Source organism: Lynx rufus, unplaced genomic scaffold (genome assembly GCF_022079265.1).
Source record: "Lynx rufus isolate CCGP_SWC_20201006 ecotype Redwood Valley unplaced genomic scaffold, mLynRuf1.p SCAF_10, whole genome shotgun sequence".
In the NCBI taxonomy this organism is placed as follows: Eukaryota; Metazoa; Chordata; class Mammalia; order Carnivora; family Felidae; genus Lynx; species Lynx rufus.
In genome coordinates this window covers 81,715,012-81,730,603 of record NW_025814824.1, presented here as the reverse complement: position 1 = coordinate 81,730,603, position 15,592 = coordinate 81,715,012, and the positions used below count along the sequence as shown (strand labels likewise).

Genomic DNA, 15,592 nt, shown 5'->3' with positions numbered 1-15,592 from the left:
TAACTACTTATCTTTTTGAATTATACTGTAATTAGATATCTTTCTGATCCAACTCTGAAGAAAGCTTTTTCAAAGTACTTGAAAAAGTACTGGGCATAGAGTAGAAACTGTCACATGTCAAAACCTACACCACCAACTACCAAACTCTAATGACTCTTATTTTGTGACAGATTTTGGTACCTAGATCTGTTTACTTCACCTCTCCAAATAAGCTGTCAACTGGGTGCCTTCAGCATCTGCATGAATGAATTACTCAAAAACGTGACTTTTTTATTCTTTGATCTCATCTTTAAATGATCTTGATGTCTATTGCACTTTAGCCAGTCTCTTCCCACCGCCATATTAGGAAGACTTGGAACTGCTTTACCTATCAAATATTAAATTTGAACATTGAATTCTTTGCTGTATTTCCCCTCTACTCATTATTTAGAATCACTGACTCATAAATCTACCCAGTCTCTGTTCCTACCCATTTTTCTCCCAAATTTCTTTTGTCTTCATTCTGTTACCTCTCCATGATTGATCTCATGTTTTCTGAGTCTCCTACAAATATGCCCAAGGCTTTGCCTCAGTGGCTTTCCAACCTACCCATCTAACAAAGCTTCTTTGTTGGATCAATACAACTAGCCACCTTCTGGACTTCACACTTTCCATTTATTACTCAATTCATTGTAATCTAGATTCTGTCCCCTACACTCACTGACATTACATCACCAAAATCCTTCTTATTCCTAAATTCAATGGGTGATTTTCAACGCTTAACCTTCTCTTCTCTTAGCTTCTGTGGTCCCACACTTTTTCCTTCTATGTCTCTGGTTGTTTGATGCCCTTTGGGGACACTATTTCTCTGTTATTTCCCTGATTGTCAGTGTTCACTATGGTCTGTCTTCAGCCCTGTTCTCTTCCCTTCCATCACTTTTCTTTCCCTCTCTCCCCACTCCGTCCCTCTTTCTCTCTTCTCTAATTTTGAATTTTTTTTAATCTGGAATGTATTTTTATTAAAATAGATTAATGATCATATAAATTATATTGTAATACATTTTAGAATAAGCTTTAGGATACAAGTACATGATGTTTAATGTTTGTGGAAATCATCCTATAGAATAAGAGTATGTATGTGAAATGAGTTCTTTTTTTTAATTTTATTTTTTATTTTTTTTTGAAATGTACATCCATATTAGTTAGTATATAGTGCAACAATGATTTCAAGAGTAGATTCCTTAGTGCCCCTTACCCATTTAGCCCATCCGCCCTCCCACAATCCCACCAGTAACTCTCAGTTTGTTCTCCATATTTATGAGTCTCTTCTGTTTTGTCCCCCTCCCTGTTTTTATATTATTTTTGTTTCCCTTCCCTTATGTTCATCTGTTTTGTCTCTTAAAATCCTCATATGAGTGAAGTCATATTATTTTTGTCTTTCCCTGACTGACTAATTTCACTTAGCATAATACCCTCCAGTTCCATCCACGTAGTTGCAAATGGCAAGATTTCATTCTTTTTGATTGCTGAGTAATACTCCTTTGTGTGTGTGTGTGTGTGTGTGTATACATATATATATATATATATATATATATATATGTATACACACACACCACATCTTTATCCATCCATGTCATCCATTGGTCTCTTTCCATACTTTGGCTACTGTTGATAGTGCTGCTATAAACATGGGGGTGCATGTGTCCCTTCGAAACAGCACACCTATATCCCTTGGATAAATGCCTAGTTGTGCAATTGCTGGGTCGTAGGGTAGTTATATTTTTAGTTTTTTGAGGAACCTCCATACTGTTTTCCAGAGTGGCTGCACCAGCTTGCATTCCCACCAACAAGGCAAAAGAGATCCTCTTTCTCCGCATCCTCGCCCACATCTGTTGTTGCCTGAGTTGTTAATGCTAGCCATTCTGACAGGTATAAGGTGGTATCTCATTGTGCTTTTGATTTGCATTTCCCTGATGATGAGTGATGTTGAGCATCTTTTCATGCGTCAGTTGGCCATCTGGATGTCTTCCTTGGAGAACTGTCTATTCATGTCTTTTGCCCATTTCTTCACTGGATTATTTGTTTTTCGGGTGTTGAGTTTGATAAGTTCTTTATAGATTTTGGATACTAACCCTTTTTCTGATATGTCATTTGCAAATATCTTCTCCCATTCTGTCAGTTGCCTTTTAGTTTTGCTGATTGTTTCCTTCGCTGTGCAGAAGCTTTTTATTTTGATGAGGTCTCACTAGTTCATTTTTGCTTTTGTTTCCCTTGCCTCCAGAGACGTGTTGAGTAGGAAGTTGCTGCAGTCAAGATCAAAGAGGTTTTTGCCTGCTTTCTCCTTGAGGATTTTGATGGCTTCCTGTCTTACATTGAGGTCTTTCATCCATTTTGAGTTTATTTTTGTGTATGGTGTAAGAAAGTGGTCCAGGTTCATTCTTCTGCATGTCGCTGTCCAGTTTTCCTAGCACCACTTGCTGAAGAGACTGTCTTTATTCCATTGGATATTCTTTCTTGCTTTGTCAAAGATTAGTTGGTCATACGTTTGTGTGTCCATTTCTGGGTTCTCTATTCTGTTCCATTGATCTGAGTGTTGGGTCTTGTGCCAGTACCATACTGTCTTGATGATTACAGCTTTGTAGTATAGCTTAAAGTCTGGGATTGTGATGCTTCCTGCTTTGGTTTTCTTTTGCAAGATTGCTTTGGCTATTCGGGGTCTTTCTAATCTTGATTTTTTTCCCTCAACTCTTCTTATTCTTTTCATTTCTTTTTAGGCAATCTCATGTTTTTGTATATTGACATCCCATGAATTTCAATCTCCAAAATATATCCACCTGCCCCCTGAATTTCTGACCCATAGGTACTTCACACTCAGTGTGTTAAAAACTTCTCAAGTATGTTTTTCTTTATATGTCCTATATCTTAGTAAATAACTCAGCTATACAACCTGCTGTCCAAGCCACAAATTTAGAGAGGTTTTAAACACCTTCATTTTCTTAATTTTCTATAGTCTATCAAAATCAATTCACATTAGAATTACCGTATTTTTTAGATTCTGACCCTGAAGGAGACTTAAATCCATGTAGTTTTCTCCAATTCCATTGTCTCTCTTAGATAGACTTTCATAACCTCCCATCTAACCAGCTGTGACCACTTTGTAACTAGTCTCCTTGCTTCTGGCCTTGCATCCCATCACTTCATCCTTGCCTTTCCAGCATCCCCTCCAGCTGCTGCAAACACATGCTTACTATCCATTCTTCACCTATTGTGATAGTTTTTAATATGACATGGTCAATATTCTTATCAAATTCTTCCATGGCTCTTACTTTGCTTTTGGATAAAGTGTAGATTGTTCATCATGTCTTCCAAGGTTCTGCATGACTGATTCATGCCTGCTAATTTCTTAAGCCTCATCCTGAACCTCTTCCCCTTGTTGAAGCATATATTTCAGCTAATCTAATTTCCCTGATAATAGTTTCCCAAACGTGTCATCTCTCTTTTCTGCAGGTTGTCTCCTCTTCCTTTGTTTTTTTTTTCTTCTCCCTCTGAAATGCTCTGTCTCTATGCTGTCCATGTCACCTTTTGCTTGTTTGAATTGTCTTGGGTCTCTGCTGACTAGTAACTTCCCAGAGCCTACCTTGCTGGACCTGTTAAATTTGAGTCTGATACCCCTCCTCTGTGCTTCTGTGGCACTCAACACTCACCTTCATTACAACATTTGACACAGTGTTCTGTCTGTCCTGCCCCGTAGATTGGGAGCTCTTTAAGAGAAAAAAACAACAACTGTGTTTTCAAATCTTTACTCACCGTATCTCATAAAATTCTTGCCACATAGGAGTAGCACATTTTTATGAATAAATAAATGAATTATTGAAAAAATTGAGTAAAATGCTATCCATTCCACTTGATTCTGTGTCTCTTTTCTAATTTTGACAATCTGAATGGAATAGGTTTCTAAAGACTTCTCACACTCATGGTTAAAAAGTATATTTTGAACACTGAGCATATGCCAACTATTATGTGTCATAACTGGCCAAAAAAAAAATTCTGCATGCATTTACATGTTTCAAAAAAAACCCACCTTTTTCTTTTTCTTTTTTCAAAAGAAAAAAAATCTCTATTTCTGAGAAACATAAGCCTAACTATTCCTTGATAAATGTTTTTATTTCCCAGGGACTAGTAGCAACTCTCTTCCAATTTCCAGATTAAATGTGATAAGGAAGGAGTCCATATGATACAGAGCCTGCTATTATAAGAGAGGTGTCATGGTGGACTGGAACTAGACTTTAGGTTTGAAGTTAATGTGGTTGAGTTTCAATCCTCATTTGGCCATTTTTTGAGCCACTCTCAAATACAATAAAGTGGGGGGAAATGCTATCTACTTCAAGAATTATTTAAAGCGTTAAATGAGCTTAGGGATGTGAAAATTCTTTAAAAATAAATGAATCCACAAATGAATCCTTATTTATATTCCCAAAGGAGTTGACTACCTTGAGTATCTGGCAAAAGCACATCTCCACTGGGAATGGCTAAGGGAAATGCAGTAATTATTCCCAAATTGTCCAACACCAGATATCTGTGGCTTTGGTCCCCTGGTTCTCAACCTGGCTAATAAAAATGTTGTTGCCTTGGATCTGGTAAAAAGAGAGAGAGAGAGAGAGAGAGAGAGAATACCTCCTTCTCACTTGAGGGTTGAGCTTGTGCCTTTTTTTCCTGTGCCAAATCTAAATCTTCTGTAGAGAAAATGAAAAATTAGTTCACATCCTGGAGCTGACAGTCTTTGAAGTTATCACTCTGGAGCTCGGTGAGGGTAGGGCTTATACACTTCATTCCCCAATAAATGTGTGTGTGTGGGTGGGTGGGTGGGTGGGTTTGTGTGTGAGTGGTCTACTACAGAAATCTACTTTTGCCAAGCACTTTAATAATTATGTTGTGTCATCTTAAGTAACTTAGGTGAACATAATAATTATAATTCCTTGGAGGTTTGTACTTTCTTTGTAGGAAAATGTTATCTCTTACAGTTTTGCTGAATATATGGCATGCATTTAAACAATGAGCAAAACTTCCCAGGTTAGAAAAAATAATAATGTAATCTGCATTGTTTTGCGAATAGTTTTAAATATGCCTACATACAATTTTCTGTTATGTTCCAATATTCAAAAATTATATCATAAGCTTTTTGTTAACTCATTTTACTGGCTATTTGGTATTACTTCCAATGGATGTTTACCACAGTTGCCTTAACTTTTTTCACTTACTGATAGAAATTAGGTATTCTATGAAAAACATTGACCAATATCTGATCTGCTTTTGTCCTGGAGCCCTAAGAAATTCACTCTATGATGGGTTATCTTTGTAGATACTGTAGCTGGTATTCTAGTCTATTTGCTTTTGATCATCTGATTAAGGACTGAGGCGATACATCCATCCAAAGGCTTGGGGAAATTACATATCCCACCTTATCCTTAATGAGGAGCACATATCCAGATGTCTCTTTTTCATCAAACCATGCTCTGCTAGAGGCAATAGAGCATGGTGGTTAGGAACATAGGTTTGAAATCAGATAAATCTGGAATTTAATGATCTGTCCATAACTTTCACTCTGAATGATTTTAGGCAAACTACTTACACTCTCCAAGCCCTAGTTTCCAACTAGTTAAATGAGAATAATGCCCTTTTTGTGGTCCTTTTAGGCTGAGATGATATAAAGTACATGTCACAGTAACTGACATATTATTATTCACACAATAAATATGTGATTAATGAATGATTGCTATAATAATATTATTATTAATATTACCATCTAGACACATATCTTGAAGCCATAGATTTCCATTAATCTTCAAGCCTCCTGATTTGCTTCCTAAAATTCTTGAGTGCTCTCAGACAGCAAGTACTGTCCTACTCAAGGATGTAATTAATGAAGGCATGTAATATAGTATGAACAAATAGTCTTTGCAGCTATAGAGACCTGGGATCTAGTCTCAGATTTACCAAATACTAGTGCTATGTAACATCAGACAAGTTTCATCACTGAGTTCCAGTGTTCTTTTCTCTAAAATGAGGATCTGGATGTCTATGCTGAAAGGTTGTGGGAAGAAATGAACAGTATTTGAAAAGCACCTGGTGCACATTAGGTGCTCAATCAGATTTTATTAACAATGTGACTATTTTTAGCCTTATAGCAGCCAAATTGCAAAGATGGTAAATTTGTTCTGTGTCTGCGACCTCTACTTTCATTCTGCCTGTAATCTCCAACCCTCTCCCCTCCTCATTTTGTCTGAGGAGGTCAGTGCTCTTGTTCTGCCATCCAAACCTGGTCCCTGAATATGAATGGTTCCCAGCCAGCCCATCTCAGTGAGAGGGTTGGCCATAGGGCTTTCTTGTCCAGGAATATTTACTTTAGTCGGGAACTTAAAACCTTTTATCTCTTGCTGAAAGAATTTCGAGTACCAGCAGCCTATTGAGGGTGATATTTTGGATGGGGATATGGAAGTCTCAATGTTGGTCTGGAAATCACACTACATAGGTATAGTTTTGCATGTTCCCCCAAGAAAAACTGACCTAGATGATTTGAAAAATTTCAAGTAAATTAGAGAGAGTGTTCCATCACTCATTTTCCACAATCCATGAAGACTGTGGGGTCAGGGTTGGGTCCAAAGTGCTGGAATCTGTGCATAAAGATCTGCCTCTAGAACTAAGTAGTCAACTACCTTTCACCTATTTCTGGGAGACCTAATGGAAAAGCATTCATAAATATTCTGATTTGATATCTGGTTCCAGACATTCTGGGGAGCCAATTAACTACTTTGCTGTTGCCATTGAAAGTTATCATTCGACATAAATTTTCACCTACTAGATTAAACTGGTTCATGACTACACTCTTCTTTTCACTCATATGGGGTTGGGGGAACCAGGACTGGTGGAACATGGTTGCCTTCTAAATCTGGTTGGCAAAGCAATGGTGAGGCCAAGTCCTCATAAACTCATCTGTTTCTAGGCTCTCTATTTTCATCCACTGTTTTATTAGTTTATCTTTGTAAAAGTACATTTTTTGTTGCAGTCAATATACTTTTACAATAATCTTTGAAATGTTATAGTGAATCCCTGCCTTTTCTTTTAAAAAATATGTAGGTATTATGATAAATATTGATTTGGGTTAGGAAATCAATCTCTTACAGGCTATTTTGGAGACACTGAAAAGATAATTCCTTTTAAAAATTATTTTTAGATTTTTATTGTGCTTTGTTAAATGTGATGCTATGTGGCAGCTAAATAACACTGGATTCCAGGATTATTAGGATGAAACCCGGATCTTGAACAAGACCTGTTGTAAGTTTCTTAAGAGGCTGCTGTGATTAATTTAACTGGATGTGACATCTTTCACTTGAACAACAAATTTCTATTATTCTATGATAGATTTTGGGTCTACAGCCAAGGAACAAATCAATAATCATGGAATGTGTCCAGAAGTAGAGGATGCAGAATTAAACAGATCACAACACACAAAATTATGAAGGGCAATGAGATTTCTGATGTCAAGTAATTTGTTTTGCTCCCAGAGAACAAACTCTGGAGTCACAATGTTTGGGTCCAAATCCCAGCTGGTAATCTTCTACCTCAGTGATTGTGACACTGTCTGCCTCAGCTAGCCCATCTGAAAAGAGGAAATAACAATGGTACCTACCTAGCTCATATATGTAAGACTATTGAATCAGTTGCTACATGTAGCTATTCACACCGTGCATAAAGGACAACATTCAATAAATATTAACTGTTAGTATTATCATTTGCAGAGACTGGCACCAAATTGAGAAAAAAAAGTAAGTGGTTGTATATCCTAAAGGTACACATTTTCTACATTTATCCAGCAAAATATGCCTAAAATGTAAGAAAATATAAATGAAAACCTTCCCTAAATCAAAAGAACATCTCTACTATACTATGCCACAATGATCACTTTTTTATCCAGAAACATTCCACATTCTCTTTTCAACTTTCCCCACCCGTCCCCTTCAGCTGATGTACCAGTATGAGGAGGGAGAACCAGAGCAGCGTGTCCGAGTTTCTCCTCCTGGGGCTCCCCATCCGGCCAGAGCAACAGGCCATGTTCTTCGCCCTGTTCCTGGGCATGTACCTGACCACGGTGCTGGGGAACCTGCTCATCATCCTGCTCATCAGGCTGGACTCTCGCCTCCACACCCCCATGTACTTCTTCCTCAGCCACTTGGCCTTCACTGATGTTTCCTTTTCCTCTGTCACTGTCCCAAAGATGCTGATGAACATGCATGCTAAGTACAAATCCATCTCCTATGAAGGATGCATTTCACAGACATATTTCTTCATATTTTGCGCTGATTTAGACAGTTTCTTGATCACTTCAATGGCCTATGACAGGTATGTGGCCATCTGTCACCCTCTGCATTATACCATCGTCATGAGTCAGAGCATCTGTGTCATGCTAGTGGCTGGATCCTGGGTCATTGCTTGTGCTTGTGCTCTTTTGCATACCCTTCTCCTAGCCCAGCTGTCCTTCTGTGCTGACCACACCATCCCCCACTTCTTCTGTGACCTTGCTGCCTTGCTCAAATTGTCCTGCTCAGACACTTCCCTCAACCAATTGGTGATCTTTACTGCAGGATTAACAGCCATTATGCTTCCATTCTTATGCATTGTGGTTTCTTACGGCCATATTGGGGCCACCATCCTCCGGGTTCCTTCTACCAAGGGCATCTGCAAAGCCTTGTCCACTTGTGGATCACATCTCTCAGTAGTGACTCTCTATTATGGGGCAATTATTGGCCTATATTTTCTTCCCTCATCCAACAACACCAATAACAAAAACCTAATTGCTTCCTTGATGTACACAGTGGTCACCCCCATGTTGAACCCTTTCATTTACAGCCTGAGAAATAAAGACATGAAAGGGGCCTTGAGAAAAGTCTTGAGTAATAAAACATATTCTTCCACCTGATACTTACTTTTCTTTTAAAATATACATATTATCTTATTTCTTCAATTACACATAAACACAAATTATTGTAAATATAGCTCTCCTGTCTTCCTTCCACACTGTCACTGAGAAATGCTTTGCTGACATTATCCTTACATCTGTTAGGGAGAATAGTAAAATTAGATGTACTTTATAGGACTTACTTTGTTCTTTTCTTGGATGATGGGATTGGAAAATACTTTGAAGATGCTGTATCTCTTTGGCTGGTATCATCAAATGGGAGCTATCAGAGCTGGGCTTTCCTCAGATTTTCAGATTATTATAAAATATATTTGGTCTTTTATGCATCAATTTCTAAGGAATTTTCCATTTTGGTGATGATATGTCTCCTTCACTCAGACATCCGGGTATTCAGGGACCTTGAGCCCTTCTAGAACTTCCAAGAAGAACATAGTAAATTTTACTTTTCTTACATAGTAATTAACACACTGCTTGCTTGTCCTTCAGGAATACAGACCACATATTCTTTCTTTCCAAACACACACAGGTATTCAGCAACAAAATAAATGTCACCTCAGTTGTCTCAGATACTGGTTTAAGAGCCTAATCTATGCATTAGGGTCATCTAATTTAATTCTGACAACAACCCTAAGAGATATTTTGAGAAAACTCATGCTCAAAGAGATACTTTGAACAGATGAACATAAGGGAAGGGAAGCAAAAATAATATAAAAACAAGGAGGGGACAAAACATAAGAGACTCTTAAATATGGAGAACAACAGAGGGTTACTGGAGGGGTTGTGGGAGGGGGGATGGGCTAAATGGGTAAGGGGCATTAAGGAATCTGAAATCATTGTTGCACTATATGCTAACTAACTTGGATGTAATTTTTTTTTAATTTAAGAAAGAGATACTTTTAGAAAGTTCATGTTCAAAAGCATCTTAACATCACAGTTAGTGAAGGAAGATTTGAATCTTGGCTGTCTGACTCCAGAGTGATTCAGCATGGCAAGGAATGTAATTGTTTATATGGAATGCTGTGTCTTGGGGGGAAACAATTAGTGTGAGAGAATATGAAAGACTTCCCAGGGAAGGTGTTGCTTTACCTGAGACTTAACAAATCAGAATTATCCAAACACACAAAGCTCTATCTTGTCCTGGCAATGACAGGAAGAGGGAGTAGCGTGTGCAGGATATTAAACCGGAAGTTTCAGCTGAGGTACCAAGATTCCATAGACTCCAGATGCCAAAGTGAGTTGTAACACACAAAATGAAGATGTTTATAGGAAATGCCCAGTACTCAGTTTCATAACTCATCAGCCTCTTAACCCGGATATGGATCTAAAAAGTGCTAAGAGCTAGAGATGAGAGGTTCTCATAAAGTGATGGTGGGTTTTTTTTAGAAGGCTGCACAGTGAACCCCAAATTCTCGCAACAGAGAAGAGGGTGCTTTCCTCCTCACTTCAAGCTTACTGGCAGAAGCTTGAAAAGAGCCATTTAGAGAGTCTTATATATCTCTCTCATTTGGATGAGAATGATAGCAATAGGAAAAATGAAACAGGGAAAGAGGGGGAATTGATTTATGAAATCGAATTATGTTTTGGGGAAATACCCTTCACTTCTTTTCATGGTGGGTCAATAAAAGCAAAAATGTTTCCTGCCTGTGGAATCACTATGCTGTATGCCCAAAACTAATGTAACATAATTTGTCAATTATACTTCAATTAAGAAAAAGTTTCCTATGGACTATAGGTGAGTTATGTGAGAGAGAAAACTGATGTGAAGCCATTTTCATGTCTCCCCAAGAAAACCCATGACCAAGTCTAGGAAACTTGAAGAGAGAAGAAGAGATCTGTAGGGAATGCACAACCACAAAACCAGAGGCTCTGAGGGGAAACAATTACAGGAAGAAATATACTTTTGTTATATCACAGAGGATGTGTGTGAAGGCAGCCTGGGAGACTCTGAATGTCTGCTGGCCCAGAAGGGACAAGAGAATGAGTCTGTTCTAACCATCATCCAGGTCAAAAGAAGTCAAAACCTTTTTAATATGGTAGCAACCAAAGGAGCATATTACTGTCACCCTTTGTTCATTCTTTCTTTGAAGCTTTATCCCAGAGGGTGGATTCAGCAACTGCAACTAGATTTCAGAAAAATGATGGGGTGGGGGGCGGGGGGGGGGGGAGATAATCTACCATTATGACTCCTTTCAGAACTTCAGATTCTTGCCTGCCTGAATCCAATGAGGAAATTTTTTTTAATTTTAATTTTATTTTTTAATTTACATCCAAATTAGTTAGCATATAGTGCAACAATGATTTCAGGAGTAGATTCCTTAATGCCCCTTACCCATTTAGCCCATCCGCCCTCCCATAACCCCTCCAGGAAATTTAACTATAGAATTGAGACATGTTTGTGGCAGAAAGTAATCCTTACCCTTTTTAATATCTAAAGGTTAGAAAAGAATTTATGGGATCCATAAGAGTTTTTATTCAGCAGAGGAGAAAAACAACCCTCAAATAAATGAAATTTCAAAGAATAGCAGAAAAAAAATGTCACTTCCTGAGTAGTAGGTATTCAACATCCCAGGTATTAAGTGTGATATACTGAATTATTGTTTGAAAGAATATTTACTCCTTCCTCCTCACTTCTATAGCAGGAATACATTTTCGCATTCCACTGATGTTACTTACGCTGGTCCTTGTGATATAAAGGCTTTTTTGTACCCCTGTATATCAGTTACAGTTGCCACAAAAAAATGCTGGGTGACAAATGGCCACAATAGCCCAGAAGTATTCACCAACAAGCATCTATGCTACTTATCAATCTGAAGGTTGGTTGGGGCTTGGCTGATCTAGCTTAGGATGGTGGTTTTTTCTGGACTCGGCTGATCTCACTGGTGCTTCTGTGGCTCGTTGCACATTCGCTGATCTAAAGTGGACTCATGTAGGGTGGCTCTGTCCCAGGCATCCCTCATCCTATTCTGGGACTTGCATATGGACACTTTCAGACTCTTACTCAACCCCCCTTTCTTCTCCTTATGCCATATACTAACTAGACTATTGCTAACTTTGCATTATTAACACCTACTTCTAAGCTTTTCCTGAATTGCAGTGGCAAGGCTAGAAGCTACATTTTCCAGATTTTTCTTTTCTGTATTGTTCATGTTTAATGTCTTCCAATGAGAGGAACTCATGAGAAGTTTAGAAGGCAAGAGAAGAAACCATTATTCTCTGGAGGTAATTATAGCCAGAAATATGGGTAGATACAAGCTTCACAGTAGTTTCCCATTGAGCTAAGAGCCACCTGCATTACGCATCAGACCAAGACATTTGGAGGAGTTTTTCAGTGATTCTTGAGATTTGCAGCCACTGCCCACTAATCTTTTGAAACCATCTATTTTATGCTCAGGCTGAAATCTTTAGTTTTGGGCTTTTTAGTTTTCTTTTTTTTTTTTTTTTTTTAACGTTTATTTATTTTTGGGACAGAGAGAGACAGAGCATGAACGGGGGAGGGGCAGAGAGAGAGGGAGACACAGAATCAGAAACAGGCTCCAGGCTCTGAGCCATCAGCCCAGAGCCTGACGCGGGGCTCGAACTCCCAGACCGCGAGATCGTGACCTGGCTGAAGTCGGACGCTTAACCGACTGCGCCACCCAGGCGCCCCAAGGGCTTTTTAGTTTTCAAGTGCAAGTTCCCTGACCTCTGTTCCTCACCTCTTGCAACAGTTGTATAAGCAAGAACTTTTGTTTTTCTCTCCTGAATAAATTCTTACTGATACACTTTCACTTAAAATTTACCCATTATTGACCTGTATCTTTTTTTTTTGGAGTGCAGATTAAATTACCTAATTGATACTTTCATTTACAGCCAAGGACATCTATTGCAGAGTAGTGGAGACAGAATGAACTCTTCAAATATTAATTAATTTTTAAAACTTCATTATTAATATGGAGACACATTGAAATGAATCTACTTCAAACAACACTAAAAACAATCAACTCTATGTATTCAAGGACTTTCAAGGAATGAATACAAAGTTTTAAATTTTTATTTTATTTTTTAAATATGAAATTTATTGTCAAATTGGTTTCCATACAACACACAGTGCTCATCCCGAAAGGTGCCCTCCTCAATACCCATCACCCACCCTCCCCTCCCTCCCACCCCCCAACAACCCTCAGTTTGTTCTCAGTTTTTAAGAGTCTCTTATGTTTTGGCTCCCTCCCTCTCTAACCTCTTTTTTTTTTCCTTCCCCTCCCCCATGGTCTTCTGTTAAGTTTCTCAGGATCCACATAAGAGTGAAAACATATGGTATCTGTCTTCCTCTGTATGACTTATTTCACTTAGCATAACACTCTCCAGTTCCATCCATGTTGCTACAAAAGGCCATATTTCATTCTTTCTCATTGCCACATAGTATTCCATTGTGTATATAAACCACAATTTCTTTTTTTTTTATTTTTTTTTAACATTTATTTATTTTTGAGACAGAGAGAGAGAGAGAGCATGAACAGGGGAGGGTCAGAGAAAGAGGGAGATGCAGGATCTGAAACAGGCTCCAGGCTCTGAGCTGTCAGCACAGAGCCCGACACGGGGCTCGAACCCACGGACAGCGAGATCATGACCTGAGCCAAAGTCGGACGCTTAACCGACTGAGCCACCCAGGCGCCCCAAAACCACAATTTCTTTATGCATTCATCAGTTGATGGACATTTAGGCTTTTTCCATAATTTGGCTATTGTTGAAAGTACTGCTATAAACATCAGAGTACAAGTGCCCCTATGCATCAGTACTACTGTATCCGTTGGGTAAATTCCTAGCAGTGCTACTGCTGGGTCATAGGGTAGATTTGTTTTTAATTTTTTGAGGAAATTCCACGCTGTTTTCCAGAGCAGCTGCACCAGTTTGCATTCCCACCAACAGTGCAAGAGGGTTCCCGTTTCTCCACATCCTTGCCAGCATCTATAGTCTCCTCGTTTGTTTCTTTTAGCCACTCTGACTGGTGAGAGGTGGTATCTGAGTGTGGTTTTGATTTGTATTTGCCTGATAAGGAGAGACGTTGAGAATCTTTTCATGTGCCTGTTGGCCATCTGGATGTCTTCTTTAGAGAAGTGTCTATTCATGTTTTCTGCCCATTTCTTCACTGGATTATTTGTTTTTCAGGTGTGGAGTTTGGTGAGCTCTTTATAGATTTTGGATACTAGCCCTTTGTCCGATATGTCATTTGCAAATGTCTTTTCCCATTCCGTTGGTTGCCTTTTAGTTTTGTTGATTGTTTCCTTTGCAGTGCAGAAGCTTTTTATCTTCATGAGGTCCCAATAGTTCATTTTTGCTTTTAATTCCCTTGCCTTTGGGGATGTGTCAAGTAAGAAATTGCTGCGGCTGAGGTCAGAGAGGTTTTTTCCTGCTTTCTCCTCTAAGGTTTTGATGATTTCCTGTCTCACATTCAGGTCCTTTATCCATTTTGAGTTTATTTTTGTGAATGGTGTAAGAAAGTGGTCTAGTTTCATTCTTCTGCATGTTACTGTCCAGTTCTCCCAGCACCATTTGTTGAAGAGACTGTCTTTTTTCCATTGGATGTTCTTTCCTGCTTTGTCAAAGATTAGTTGGCCATACTTTTGCATGGTCTAATTCTGGGGTTTCTGTTCTATTCCATTGGTCTCTGGGCCTGTTTTTGTGCCAATACCATGCTGTCTTGATGATTACAGCTTTGTAGTAGAGGCTAAAGTCTGGGATTGTGATGCCTCTCCCTTTGGTCTTCTCTTCAAAATTACTTTGGCTATTCAGGGCCTTTTGTAGTTCCATACAAATTTTAGGATTGCTTGTTCTAGCTTCAAGAAGAATGCTGGTGCAATTCTGATTGGGATTGCATTGAATGTGTAGATAGCTTTGGGTAGTATTGATATTTTAACAATATTTATTCTTCCAATCCATGAGCACAGAATGTTTTTCCATTTCTTTATATCTTCTTCAATTTCCCTCATAAGCTTTCTATAGTTTTCAGCATAAAGATCTTTTTTATCTTTGGTTAGGTTTATTCCTAGGAATTTTGTGATTCTTGGTGCAATTGTGAATGGGATCAGTTTCTTTATTTGTCTTTCTGTTGCTTTATTATTAGTGTATAAGAATGCAACTGATTTCTGTACATTGATTTTTTATCCTGCAACTTTGCTGAATTCCTGTATCAGTTCTAGCAGACTTTTGGTAGAGGTTATTGGGTTTTCCATGTATAATATCATGTCATCTGCAAAAAGTGAAACTTGACTTCATTGCCAATTTTGATGCCTTTGATTTCCTTTTGTTGTCTGATTGCTGATGCTAGAACTTCCAACACTATATTAAACAACAGCGGTGAGAGTGGACATCCCTGTCGTGTTCCTGATCTCAGGGAGGAAGCTCTGTTTTTCCCCATTGAGGATGATGTTAGCTGTGGGCTTTTCATAAATGGCTTTTATGATGTTTAAGTATGTTCCTTTTATCCCGACTGTCTCAAAGGTTTTTATTAAGAAAGGGTGCTGAATTATGTCAAATGCTTTTTCTGCATCAATTGACAGGATCATATGGTTCTTATCTTTTCTTTTATTAATGCTATGTATCGCATTGATTGATTTGCGAAAGTTGAACCAGCCCTGCAGCCCAGGAATGAATCCCACTTGA

At 38.5% G+C, this 15,592-nt stretch overlaps 1 protein-coding gene across 1 annotated transcript; it reads left to right on the top strand.

The window, feature by feature from the left end:
- The first annotated feature begins 8,011 nt into the window (after positions 1-8,011).
- On the top strand, positions 8,012-11,362 carry LOC124503813 (olfactory receptor 1J1). Its single transcript, XM_047069102.1, has 2 exons — positions 8,012-8,924; positions 11,346-11,362. Exons 1-2 carry the CDS (start codon positions 8,012-8,014, stop codon positions 11,360-11,362), a joined length of 930 nt encoding a protein of 309 aa, XP_046925058.1.
- The last annotated feature ends 4,230 nt before the right edge of the window (positions 11,363-15,592 follow it).